Source organism: Sabethes cyaneus, chromosome 2 (genome assembly GCF_943734655.1).
Source record: "Sabethes cyaneus chromosome 2, idSabCyanKW18_F2, whole genome shotgun sequence".
Classification (NCBI taxonomy): Eukaryota; Metazoa; Arthropoda; class Insecta; order Diptera; family Culicidae; genus Sabethes; species Sabethes cyaneus.
The window spans coordinates 186,817,242-186,831,167 of NC_071354.1; the positions used below are offsets into that span (position 1 = coordinate 186,817,242).

General features: G+C 38.4%; 1 protein-coding gene across 1 annotated transcript; it reads right to left on the reverse strand.

The window, feature by feature from the left end:
* Positions 1-1,154: 1,154 nt before the first annotated feature.
* Positions 1,155-13,614, reverse strand: LOC128737253 (probable Ufm1-specific protease 1). The gene is made up of 3 exons (XM_053831857.1): positions 13,463-13,614; positions 13,233-13,392; positions 1,155-2,778 (listed from the first exon to the last, which is right to left on the reverse strand). Exons 2-3 carry the CDS (start codon positions 13,350-13,352, stop codon positions 2,251-2,253), a joined length of 648 nt encoding a protein of 215 aa, XP_053687832.1. The 5' UTR covers positions 13,353-13,392; positions 13,463-13,614; the 3' UTR covers positions 1,155-2,250.
* Positions 13,615-13,926: the final 312 nt, after the last annotated feature.

Here is a 13,926-nt window from a genome sequence, read left to right on the forward strand (position 1 = left end):
TGATTTACCGACCTTACTGACAAAACTAAACTTTCGTGCATCGCAAAGACATTTACGCACCACAGCACTATTGCATACCGAGTTTCATCGAACCACGTTTGGGTACCATGAACCAATGGCTGCATGTATCCGGACATTCACGCAGGCTGAAGGACTGTTCGAGTTTGGTGAATCTACCGGAAAATTTGTGCAAAAATTGAGGAGAACTGACTGGATATAATATTAATTTGTTGACTTGTGCTATATGTTTCATTAAGACTTAGTCAGATGAATATAATTTATAATTAATAAATAAATAATAAATCCTTCCAATATTCCTCTATTGATCTTCGCGTAATCGGATGATTTTTCTTCTGTGAAAACTGCCGACCTGCCCTGATTATCCGGTAAACTCCTTTGAACCTTTCCTTTCCTACGATTTCTATCCGCACACACTTACCCTGCTAAAATAATTTGCTTCTGTCGGTTGGATAATTTGTACCAATTTTCTTAACTGTTAATTCTTCGTTACATTGTTTATCAGCATGTATTTATTGATTTGATTGTCATATGCCCTTGGATTACGCAAATTTTCCGATGCGAGCTTCAAGGTTTAAGGTCCAAAAAATCTTTCTCGAAAAGTGGTCAAGTTAGCGTAGGTAAACCGGCTATTAGCGTTCATAGCTTAGCGGTTTCCCGATCGATTTTCAATATTATTGCACCAATCAATCGAAACATCTACGCATCGCATTGACCCAAATGAAGAACGCTTTTAATTCGTAAGTGTACACTATTGAGGAATTAAAAATAATGAAACATTGCCCAACTAGAAGTCCTCGCATTCTGATTGGTTGGAAAAGACGTCATCAAAGTTTGAACGTGTTTTTTTTTGCATAAAAGATTCTCAACGACATTTAAACCTATGATACCAATTTGATATCTGTGCTTGTTTTACAATTGTTTCTCCATCAAAAACGCATCACGTGCGTAAAATTGATGTAATTTTGTTTTGCGTGACTATAAACTAGATTTTTTCGTTTTCGTTAATATAAGAGAGATTCAAACTGCACCTTCCAGGAATATAGAAACATCAATTGGTATTTTCGGATAACAAAATAGACGACCAAACGATTCTACATAGAAACAGTAATATGAAAAAACTTTTTTTTCTCTTAATGACACAAATCAACAATATATAATAAATATGATAAAACACAGAAAATATTCTCTAGCAATAAAATCACTTATTTCAATTATAATACAATCAGGTTCCAATCAGAATAGAATCAGAATTCATTGGAAAATTTCGCCAATCAAAACGTTCGTTCATTTGCTACTGCTGGTTTCTTTTTGTCCTCTCACATTGTAACTGTTTAACGGCATCAATCGAGAAAATAAAACTTTGAATTGCTGTTCACTACCAACACGTTTATGAACTTTCCAGATCGGCAGTGTATGTATCTGAGTACGGGCTTTTTGAAAGCATACAGTACAAGTTGTAAACATGCTTAAAAGGTTACTAGTATCAGAAGAGTTTGAGAATTCCGAAACTGGCGAAATGCAGCCTCGTGTGAATATATACGCGGATGCTTTTGAACGATATGGCATTTCGAGTACGATGAACGATTCTATAACGATATATGTATGGCTACAATCGTAAATTTTTCGCTATACGATTGACTACTACGTCAGTGGATTATGAATGCGCTTTGCGACTGACTCGTTTGGCTCTAGTAAAAATATGAGCCTTTTGATATTTTTTTGCACTCTGTTGGTGCTAATACAATCTATCAGGTGAAATGCAGCTAATTTTAATAATCCAGAACATGCATTTGCTAAGTCATTTTTTGTTAAAAAATATTTCTCTAATTAACCCGTTGCTAAATTTCACTATAGATGCGTTGTTTACATAATCTCTCATCGGTTTAGCTTACTGCATGCACGATGCGATGGGTTGATTATAGGCTATAGGCTTCAGCTTTAAATACTCTTGTGCATGGTTTCTGAACATGGGTCCTGTAAACTTTTACATCGATCGATTCTAGAGCTATTCAATTCCAACGCTACCGTACTGAGCATTGATAATATCGCTAATTATACATTTAACACCTTATTAGTCAAAACAATCGAATAAAACTGTTTGCCGCAAATTCGTTTTGGTCAAGCTGTTTATCGAAATTTGCTGGCGGTACATATAAATGTGCGAACGTTTCAGTGCATGCCGGGGTAACATTTTGCGCTTCTACACTCACATGTTCTATGCTATGCAGCTTAAATAGCATCCTTGCTTTTCAGCATTGGAAGGCAAATATTGTAGAAGGAGCTATCGACGAACTCATCCACCTTCTGCCACTTGACATAATTTTTCGTATAGAGTTCCTCTTTGGTTTTGATTTTACCGACAAAATGGGGATCAACCACGAGCAGATAGACGTCCTGATCAGCACTGATGTGAATGCCGGCGATTCCCTTGGAGGCCGCATCCATATCGCCACCCATCATTATCAGTCCACCGTACGTTTCGTAGTACTCCTTTAGCATGTCGCTGTGCTTCGCGATGCTATCCTTTTTCGAGATGTGCACAACCTTGCAGGGCACATCGAACAGCGTATCGATAACGTAGATGGTCTCCAGTGTGCCGATCCATTCACGCGACCCGAAGAATCGTTCCGGTTTGTCTTTGATCTCGACCAGCGTTTGCTGAATGGTCGGAATGTTGGGAACTTCCTTGTTTAGGCCATTTTTCTCGATAATCCAAGAGCAAATCGACTGTAACGTTCGATAGCCGCAACCCCAGCCCTGAAACGGGGGAAAAACGTCTTCAATTAGTTTTATACTATTAAGTGCGGTAAATTATAGAATCTTTTTTGCATTATTTGTGATTGTATCTACGTGTCGTTATATGTACTATCGCGCCTAGACATAAACAAAAGGTGGGGCACCCTACCTTTCAGAAGAATGTTTTGGCTGGAAAACCAGAATAATCATAGGATGACGCACCTAAAAGCAAAGCCTAGGTGCTACATTCCGTTATCTAAACTTGACCTTCTGTTTTATACGACAGACTTCGCAGCCAGCTGTTAGAGTACAGGACAATTGCAGGACCAGTTGCTACGATCCTCTTTTTCTCTCCAGTTTTCTTTTTTATCTTTCTTCCCTATTTATATCTCGGTTTCCCTCCCATTTTGTTTCGTTTTTCCGTTAATTTCTCTTTTTTCATGACAGTCTTTATTCTTTTCTCTCGCGCGCGTTTATTCCGCTTTTTCTAACCTGTTTGTCCAATTTTTGTCACGTTTTCTCATTTTTTCTCTTTTGCTTTCTTTTCTGGAGAGCAACAAGAAACTGATTACCTCTACCTACACCTGTCGGTTATCCATCTGTTACTGAAAATTTGCAATCATTTTCATTAGAAACCGTTTGCGTTGTTTGGTTCATGAAACATGGATTTTTGAATTATGAAAACCAGGAAAACCGAGTTTTTCAGCTATAACTTAGCAACAATAAAAATGTTATTATGAAAATTTTATCATGAAAAGATTAGAAGTTGACAAACAAAACAAATATTGCAGGAAAATTCCATGTGAGAGTACACATTTTTCCGACTTTTCATTGGAGTTTTCCCCTAGAATAAAACTGAACTAGCCGTCACGTTTTATTCTGAATGTGGGTATATTTGAATACTTTTGTGAATTTAAATGGGATTCGGGGTAAAAACTACCAAATATGATTGTCGCGTAGTTCAGAAAGTGCCTTCATTCTGAAAAAGAATAGGGCCAGTACGGGAATCTCTGAGCACTAACTAATCGAATTCTTGAATATCTTTAATTCTCATAGAAATTTCCTAAAAACCCTTTATATGGAGGTGGCGACTAGGAATTTAATTTTACTAACGGATTAGGAGCAAAGTTACCAGATCCGCTTGGATATCAATCAATTTAATTAATGATTAAAATACGAACGTTGGGGGGTGCAAAAATCCATGTTGATTTTTACCCTATATTTTACATAAGTTATTCTAATGTTGTTAGGTCAAGTAAGATTTCTGCTAATGTTGATGGAAGTGTTCTAGAATGTATAAAGACGTCTCGATGAGTAAGGAAGTTCAAGTAAAGCTAACCAGGAAGTGGCAAGTGAAAGGTTGGAGCAAAATATTAAAAATTTTAGTTAATTTTTATAAATACAGAAGGGAGAAAACAAGTTTCGACATCTTAACGTTGACACGATTTGTCATTCGACCGTATTACGCAGTTGCAAACATGTATTGCGAGTCGGGTGCGACTCTGTGGTTTAAAGTTTCTACCGACTGCCGCGAACGCCCACATCCTACTGCGCTCAATTTACTTTATAGACCTATCTTGGGACAGTGTATAAATGCCAGCAGAAACGAAGATGAATTTTGTTCCATTGGTCGAGCCCTGATAAGTTGATAATCGCTGATGGTTCCAGATTTGAGTTTCTATTGCTTAATTTGGGATTGCTTGTGTTGGAAAATTCACAGCGGGTGCGCGGTTGACGACAACCGGTGTTTGACTGGGTCCATGAGATCTCCTCTTCTTCACTATACTGCATTTTACTATTCAAGTAGTACAATATGTCCAGGGCAAAGCACATGGTTGTAAGTAACACCGTTTAAGCACTTGTTTTACGAATAATGTGGTAACAAGTAAGATCAACAAAACTAGTCATCATAAATCGATTATTTTGTTTCCTTATTGTTCATTTTACTATAAATAATGTATGTTAGACTTCATTTATTTGAAGTGCCTGTGGGCGACACAAACGTTTTACTGACGAAAAATTGACGATGAATTTGACACCATCTTGTGGGATTTTTTAAAAATCACCAAAACGGTAGAAAATCAACATAACAGTATCTAAGGCTTCTTTGAACTGTTAACAACAAGATTCAGTGACTGATATAGATTAAAAATTGTAACAGATCAAAAAGTACAGTAAATTGGATCGATATAGTGTTGTTGCATGTTACCCCGCTGTTGCAAGTTACCCCGTTTGACGGTATGCAAAAAAAGTTTATCCACCCACTACAAATATACATTTTCTTTTATTTTTCTGATGAAGACCAGGTTAATTTGATGCGTGTTCCTTCATGATTTTTCAATTTATGTTTATTTATCACATTGTCATTGAAAATACGGCGTTCATATCTTTTCTTGACATTTTATGACAGGATTATGAAATACGATAAAAAATTACGCAAAAAAAGTTTACCCACTCCCAAACGGATACTATGATTTAAGTGAGTTTTAAAAGTGTTTTAGTTAGTGTATATTATGCAACTTTCTCGAATGTAAACATTGTGTCATTTAGTGCTCTTGAAGTTTTCGTGCTCAAAATTTCACTTTCGTGTTCAAAACTGGAAGTTATTTGATGCAAAATGCCAAAAAAAAACAGAAATTTCGATCAGCATCCTAAATTCGATTATTGAATATCACAAATCCGGCAAAAGCTACCGTAATATTGCCGATATTGTCCAGCTTCACAAAGATACGGTCACTAGGATTGTGCAGATGTACAAAAAGCGTGGTTCTAACTCACCAGAGTAATTCTCGTTGAAACGGGGCCACTACTGACACAAGGTCTTCAAATATTGAAACTTTTGCAATATTGGAACTTGTTTGAAAATGGTTAAAAAATGAGAATTACATTTTTAATACCTCGAAATAGTGGACCCCTCGTTCGCCAAGGGGCCTAACAGGTTCAAAAAAATTATCAAAGGGGTTGTGTACAAGACACGACCGCATATACAGGTGACGCAGGACTACGTATGTAAGTCTCTTTGTAGTGATAGTAGCATGTATCCATGCTTGTAATCATTCGATTCTTCATGCATACATGCTATATGCAACATATATACCTGCTACGTGCGTTGTATGTAACATTTATCAAAGTAGTAACATTGCATACGTTCAATTCTCAAAACATTGTGCATTTGAAAGCAATTTAACAAAATCAAGAACACAAACTATTGCTTTCCTGCTACCTTACAGAAATTAAAGATTGTTTTTATTACCCATGGTTCTCCACGTTGAAGGGATTTTACCAATTCAATCCTATTTTATCAACAGCACATCTTTTCACTACACTTCTAATGAAACGGCAAGCATGCGTATTCATACAGAGTCATATTATAACCGAACACTACAGTTGTAATACATTTTTCCAACACAGATATCAAGTTCGCCGAGGTTTAATCGTCTCGCAGTAAAGAATTTGCGATCTGTTGGGACAACGTACTTGTGTCATTTTTTCTGGCACACTTCCCTAACACAGACATCAAATTTGACTAGGTTTAATCGCGTTCGTAAGAAATCTGTTGGCACGAGGAGGCTTTGTCACTCTTTCTGGCGTACTTCCCAAGCAAGGACATCAAAATGGTCTAGGTTTAACTGCGGTGTTAAGAAATCTTGTTGAAATGAGGAAGCTTTGTCACTTGTTTTGGCTTACTTCCCAAGCACAGATATCAAATTGGTATAGGTTTAGATCATCGCAAAGAATCTTCCAACCAATCACGAAGCGAGAACAAACACATATGGTAAAACATAGGTTCATTATTTTCAATTTTTCAATAGTTCAACATCAAGAATTCATACTTTTCTTCATTTGGGTCAATTCTTAGAAGATTTTCCGATCGATTGGTGTAAGAATATTGAAAATCGATCGGAAAACCGCAGAGCTATTAGCGCTCAAAACCTTTCATTTTTCGTGACGCTCGCATTTTTCGATTTTTTGGAATGACACCCTATCTCAAAACTTGCCGTAAGACGTAGTCCTACGTCAAAAGTTGAATTGTCAGCAAATCTTGAGATCTATCATGTGATATTTCATAAATTTCCAATGGAACAACTAACAAATTGCCCTGTTCTGTGAAGAAGATGAAGAACAGGGCTTTCAGATGAAGTAAAAAAAATTTAGCAGTCATTTTGGATTTAGTCGCCATATTGGATTTTATCAATAAATCGCCGTTTTCGCCATGATCCTCTAACCGATTTTCGTTTTAAGATCACCATTAGGAAACTGAGAAAAAAATGCTACAAGTAACATACATCAAATTAGATGTGCAATGGCATTAATTAAATGAAACAATTAGTTTTCTTTTTTCTGTAGCAAGATATATCATTATATGAGAATTGTAAACCTTGATACAGATAATTAATTGTGTCGTTTAGTTAACGCCACTACACATCTAATTTGATGAATGTTTCTTGTAGCATTTTTTCTCAGCTTTCCGATGGTGGTCTGAAAACGAAAACCGGTTAGGTGGACCATGGCGAAATCCAAAATAACCGCAAATTTTTTTACACTTCATTTATAAACCCTATCTCTTCTTTTTACAAAACCATGTCGTTTGTAGTTTGTTTCATAGCAAATTTTGGAAATCATATCACAACAATTATATGAAAATTGTGAATCTTGCTACAGATAACTGATTCATAATAATTATATGAAAATTGTGAACTTTGTGAATTGTGAATCGTGAAAAAGGCGGAGCTGGACCGGGGACTATCAGCTCCGAAAATTGCGAAAGAGATTGAAAGCGAGTTTTCCACTCATCTGTCATCCCAATCCGTACGAAATCGTCTTCATAAGAAAGGTCTTAAGGGCAGAGTAGCACTTAAGAAGCCATGGTTGTCCGCAAAAAAAAAGATTGAAAAGGGCCCAGGACCACATTTCATGGACCAGTGATGACGGAATAAGGTGTTTTGGTCGGACGAAACGAAAGTACTAATGCTATTTGGATCTGATGGTATCACAAGAAAAAGGCAGCGAACTGGTGAAAGTTTGCAAAAGGAGTGTTTGCGGCCTACAGTCAAGCGGTGGTGAGTTACTTTACCAACATTGGTTTTTCAACCAGCTGACTGTAATTTTTCTCTGCAGGTGGAGTCATGATGTGGGAATCTATGGCTGCATCTTGCGTTGGAGAACTTGAGTTCATCGATCGAATCATGACCAAGAAGGTTTATTTGGACATTTTGAATCGGAAACGAAGATATACGTTCCAACAAGACGGAGGTCCGAAGCATATCTCACAGCTGGTTTGCAGTGGTTCAAGGAAAATCGTATCAAGGTTATAGAGTGCCCAGCACAGTCTCTCGACCTTGATCCGATCGAGCATCTCTAGTCAATTTTGAAAATTAGGGTCCAGGAGCAAAAGCCAACAAGCATCCAGCATGCAGGTAATCTTAACTGAATAGGACAAAATCACCCCGAAAACAACTGCTAAGCTTGTTGAGTCGAGTTATTGAAGCCAAAGTTGGTCACACGAAGTTTTAAAACTATGTCAGCCAGAAGGGTGGATATACTTTTGTTGCGTTATTTTGACACCGCAAGGTTTGGGACATGGTGTCATTTCAAAAAATCGAAAAATGGGAGTGTCATGATAAAATGGAAGATTTTGAGCGCTAATAGCTTACCGGTTTCCAGATCAATTTTAAATATTTTTACGCTAATCGTACGGCAAATCCACACATCCACACCAATAATGAAATCTATTGATTTCAAAGCACGTACTATTGAAATATCTATATCTTCTTCTTATATATAAAAATGGATTTCTGTCTGTCGGGATGTTCCTTATAGAATCAAAAACTACTGAACCAATCGGCGTGAAAATTTGCATGTGGAGGTTTTTGGGGCCAGGAAAGGTTTTAGTGATGGTTAGAGACCCCTCCCCCCACTAAGAGGGGAAGCTCCCATACAAATGAAACACAAATTTCTGCATAACTCGAGAGCTAATCAAGCAAATGGAACCAAATTTGGCATGTGGGTGTTTTTGGAGACAAATTTTTTTTCTATGATGAATTGGGACCCCTTCCCACTTTAGAAGGGTAATTATAACTCCTCTCCCCTTTAAGAGGGGGGGCTTCCATACAAATTTCCTCATAACTCGAGAACTCATCAAGCAAATGGAACCAAATTTGGCATTTGAAGGTTTTCGAGGGCAAGAAAATTTTCTATGGTGAATTAGGACCCCTCCCCACTTTAAGAGGGGGGGGGGGGCTCCTGTATAAATGAAATACAAATTTCCTCATAACTCGAGAACTAATCAAGCAAATGGAACCAAATTTGACATGTAAGTGGTTTTGGAGGCAAGATTTGTTTCTATGGTGAATTGAGACCCCTCTCCTCTTTAGAAAGCGAGTTATGACCCATCTCCCCTTTAAGAGGGTGGGCTTCCATAACTTCCAAATAAAAAGACCACAAAAACTGTCTATAGTAACACTAGATCATTCAGGATGAGACGCCCACGAGTGTTGCCGGCGACCCGCCGTCGAAAGTGCCGCCCACTGGGGGGAGGCAACTCCCCGCAGAAATCACTACTGTCTAGGTTTATTTGTTTTCCTAGGTCTACCTGGGTTTCCTGGAACGAGCGATAGCGAGTAAGGAGAGGATCGCGAAATGGTACTTTCCACAAAACAGTTTTCCGTGAAAAGGTACATTCCGCTTAAGGTTTTTCGCAAAATGATATTCGGCGAAATGTTGTACAATCATGGCGAATATTACTATCCGCTTTCTGGCTATGCAATGAGGCGACCGGGGAGTTGTTTTCTACTTTACTGTTAGCAAAAATTGCAAATTTGTATATTAAACTACCCATTCCTGGTAACTAATAAGCATTAACATAAGCAGCAAATCAGCGTATCTGGCATTTTATACTGCACGTCGTTGTATATTAGCTTTTTGACTGCATAGGTGTTGTAAATTGGCATCCAAAATTGTATTCAAATTCTTCGTGTCGGTAATTAGCTATAAATTAGCATTGTCAGCACTATAAGAAGGTTGCAAGTAAAGTAGCTGTATATTTTGCCAAAATAGCATTTAAGTAGCATTTAAGGCGACTTAAATGCTTATTGGCCTATATTTGAATAGCATTGGTGATGCTTATTGGTTACCTGGGATGCTTTCATAGTTACGTAACTGCCAACATGAATCATCTAAGGTTAAACTCCTCAGAAACTTGCAAAACTCGAGATTGTGATAAAGATCATCCGAGATTCATGACTTATTTACAACACAGGTTAGTTTGTGGCAATACGAAGTTTGTCGGGTCAGCTAGTATATATATAAAAGTGAGCGAGTCTGAGTATGTTTGTATGTTTGTATGTTCCACCATAACTCAAGAACGCCTTGACCGATCTTCACCAAACTTGGCACACATGTTACTTGATATAAGAGAATCAGCACTAGGGGGTTGACAAAAGAGGGGGGGGGGGGTTCATAACCGGGGGAGCCCTTAACTCCGAAACGCCTTGACCGTTTTTCATTAAACTTGGCACACATGTTCCTTGACATACGAGAACCAGCACTGGGGGGTCAACAAATAGGAGGGGGAGGTTCCCTAATACGTGGGGGGGAGGGTCCCTAATAGGGAGGGGGAGGCCATAACTCCGAAACGCCTTGACCGTTCTTCATCAAACTTGGCACACATGTTCCTTGACTTAAGAGAATCTTGACTTAAGAGGGGGACCGAACTGTTTGGACGGTTCTCCCATAAGTGACGGTAGGACAAAGGGAGGAGCTGATGACCGGAGGTTGCTGACGAGAAGGGGAGAGTAACGCCCATATGACCTGTATAAAAAGAGTTCGATCATTAGTGCTAATTGTTGTTGGCCGACTCTGTTTGAGTCACAGGGCCAATCATTCAAACAGCGGGGAGATCATCTGAAAGCACCATGTTTTTCCCATGGTAAACTTTATGTGGCATGCTCCAAAGTGGGCTTAGCCAATAATTTGTGCATACTTGCTCCTGGTGGTGACACTAAAAGATGAGATAAAAGGAATGACAGGTTTGCTGTATCTATGGAAGAAACACTGTTGCACCTTCTACTTTTTTTATTAGAATAGCATGTAGTACTAAACTAATAAATAAATAAGATGCTGTGTTTAGAAAAGTACAATAACAAAACTATTCATTTCCTATGGGTGGGGTGGCCATTGTTAAAAGCGGAAGGTGCAAATAGGAAAAATGGCTTTGTTTTTCTTTCTTTATAGGGTTTTATAGGGACTTCTGTAAAGAAAACAGATGTGCAGGTGGCCGGGTAGACAAAAGAGGGGGAGCTGACAAATGGAGAGGAACGTCCGAAAGAGGAACAAGCGTTGTATTTTTGCATTATAAGCATTTCGGTTACAATAACCGATGTACAAATGGCTGTGAGACGAAGGCTCCCCGTGTAAGATCGGGCCCTCAGCTAGTTGAAAAAAAATCCTGACTTTGTGATTGGTTGGAAAAGGTGCCATCATAGTTTTAATGTGATTTGAAAAAGAGTCAAAATCTCCCATCAGCAACAGTTTGTGTTCTTGATTTTGTTGAATTATTTCCGCAATGTACATAGAAATCGCTCTGAAATCTATTCAGGATTGAACGTATACAATGTTACTGCTTTGATAAACGTATGCAGGATGTACATGTGCTCGAATCGAATCGAATCGAATGATTACATGCATGGATACATGTTACTATCACTACAAAGAGATATTCGTAGTCCTGCGTCATCTATGCGATTGCGTCTTGTACACAACCCCTCTCAGAGCTACAGAAATGGTTTCGTTTTACATTAAATTCCCTATCAGTAATGCCATTCGCTTGCTGAGTTTTCTTGAAGACATCTGTTTGTAGTTCCGTTACAGTTTTGTTCTGCTAGCTTTTTTGATTAGACTAATTATTAGTTATGCAACATTCTCTAAAGTAAAATTCAAGCTGTTCTTTTGTCAAAATGAACAAGTCGCTGACTTAATCAAAGTCCTCCAAATCGATATTCGATTTTTGCATTTAGCATAAAGCATTTCTGTTTGTACTTTCATTCATTTTTCTCTCTTCAAGTCTCTTTCGCACACAAATACACTCATTGTAAAATGCAATTTGATCTTTCTATCTATGACAAACTACGCTTCAAGGGCCAAAAATTTCCATCCAGTCTGTACAAGACAGGTACCGACAGCACAAGATGTACCGTAAAACGACAGAGTAAGTAATCGTTCGACTGGACACTAAGTGGTGTGAATTCCATCCTACGCCTAATAATTATCTCGTCAGACGGCAAGGCATAACAATCTAATTGCACGATCATTTAATCTGCACATGTGCGTTATTTAGCGGCTTCTCTTCATGTTCTGTCTGTCTATCGCTTCAATCGCAACTCAACGGCTACAGTGCCGTTTCGATTTTTCGATCGAACGCATGACAAGAGCTTTAAAATCTCCGCTCCATGCGGGGTGAGGTAATGTCACTCTGTCTACTACAACATTTCAATTAAGTGCTCTGAGGCAGAATGTAGGTATGTATTAATCACGCAATCGAAACAACCGCGAATAATTACTGTTTTTCCAGTTGAATCACATTACATGGAATCAAACTAAACCGATTCCCTATCTGTGATCACGATCGGAACGATAGCAACCCAGATGCGTTGTTCGCTGAATGTCATGCAATTGATGCTGACACAACCATTCTCTGGAATGAAACAACAGACGAGGTTTCTTGGCAACAAAATCAATAACAGATGCAATCTTTAGCTGACATTGTTTTAGCTACAAGTAATCCGGATGACGTTCGCATTTGTTCGATTTTTATTGATTTGAGAGATTAATGAACAAAACGGAAATCTAAATTTGCGCTTACAACGCAAATCGTTTCCAAATATGGAACTGTCTGTCCAACTGATTCACACTTTGCAACACGTTTACGTGAATACGCGTTAATTTCAAAATGGTTTGAACACCTTTCGAAATTTAAGTCCCAATTCCGACACATTCTGTTAGAATGCACTGCCAGTTAGCGGTAAAACCGCAGAGACAACACAGACAATATGCATATTGTTTCTCCGAAATTATTCAGAATGTAAACAATCCGATACATACTGCACAGACCGAACCTTCCTCGAAAATAGCGCCACAAAACCGGAATCAAAGAGGCCATCTGATTTCCTTATAGGCCGCGCGTAATGGAGCTCAAGCACCGCACCGGAGAGAACGGCACAAAAAAAACCGATACGTAAATATGAACAATAAAGCATGCCTATAAATATAGAATTTCTTCACGGTCTCTAGGCGTAACAATGTTTTTTTTTCTTTTTTTTTTTTTGATACATTTTGCCCTCGTTCATGTTTGCGAAGGGAGCAAAATCAAATGATGCGCTATTTATAGACATATCCAAGAAGGCAGACAATTTTGAATGGAAGCAAATCTGGATCATAATTAGAATAGTAGACTGGAAAAATCAATCACACATTCTTACCACATCCTGAAATCCATCGCATCCGTAGTGATAATAGTGATAGTTCCCTCGCATCAGATAGGTGCTGCCATCGGGTTTCGGTGGCTCCAGATTACTGTGAACATTCAATAACAAATCCATTTTTTCCTACCGCTGTTCGCTTGAACCGTGCGTATGTGCTCTGCAAAGAATTATTCGGCTATTAAGAACTCACTAATCAATCAATCGCTGCTACTGGAAAGCAATCGTACAATCGGTCGATGCAACAACCACTGTCCACCAACTTCGAGGACAGCCCGTTTGTGCTTGGAACACCCACTAAGAATGACAACTGTATCGAACAAAAATTGGCTCTACTCTCTGCAATTCACACCACACAATCTGCACGCTTGGAAGATTCTGACAAAACTGTTACGTACCGACGAGGGAATCTTTCTTTATTTTTCTATCACTCGAATAAAACAAGTTGTTTACACAACGCACTCACATACACGGCCGTTTCTGTCGCTAGTAGTCCATTATCTTTGTCTGCTGCCTTGCTGTTATTCACTATATTTCATTCACATTTAGTATGAATTACAATGCAACACTGTGTTGTCAACACCGTTTGATTGGTTTGAGTATTAATAAACATTCATTGAGTGATGCAGTCGGTAAAGCAGATCGGTTATGCAGATGCAGCCGTATGCGCGCTGTCAAACAACTCGTAAATTGT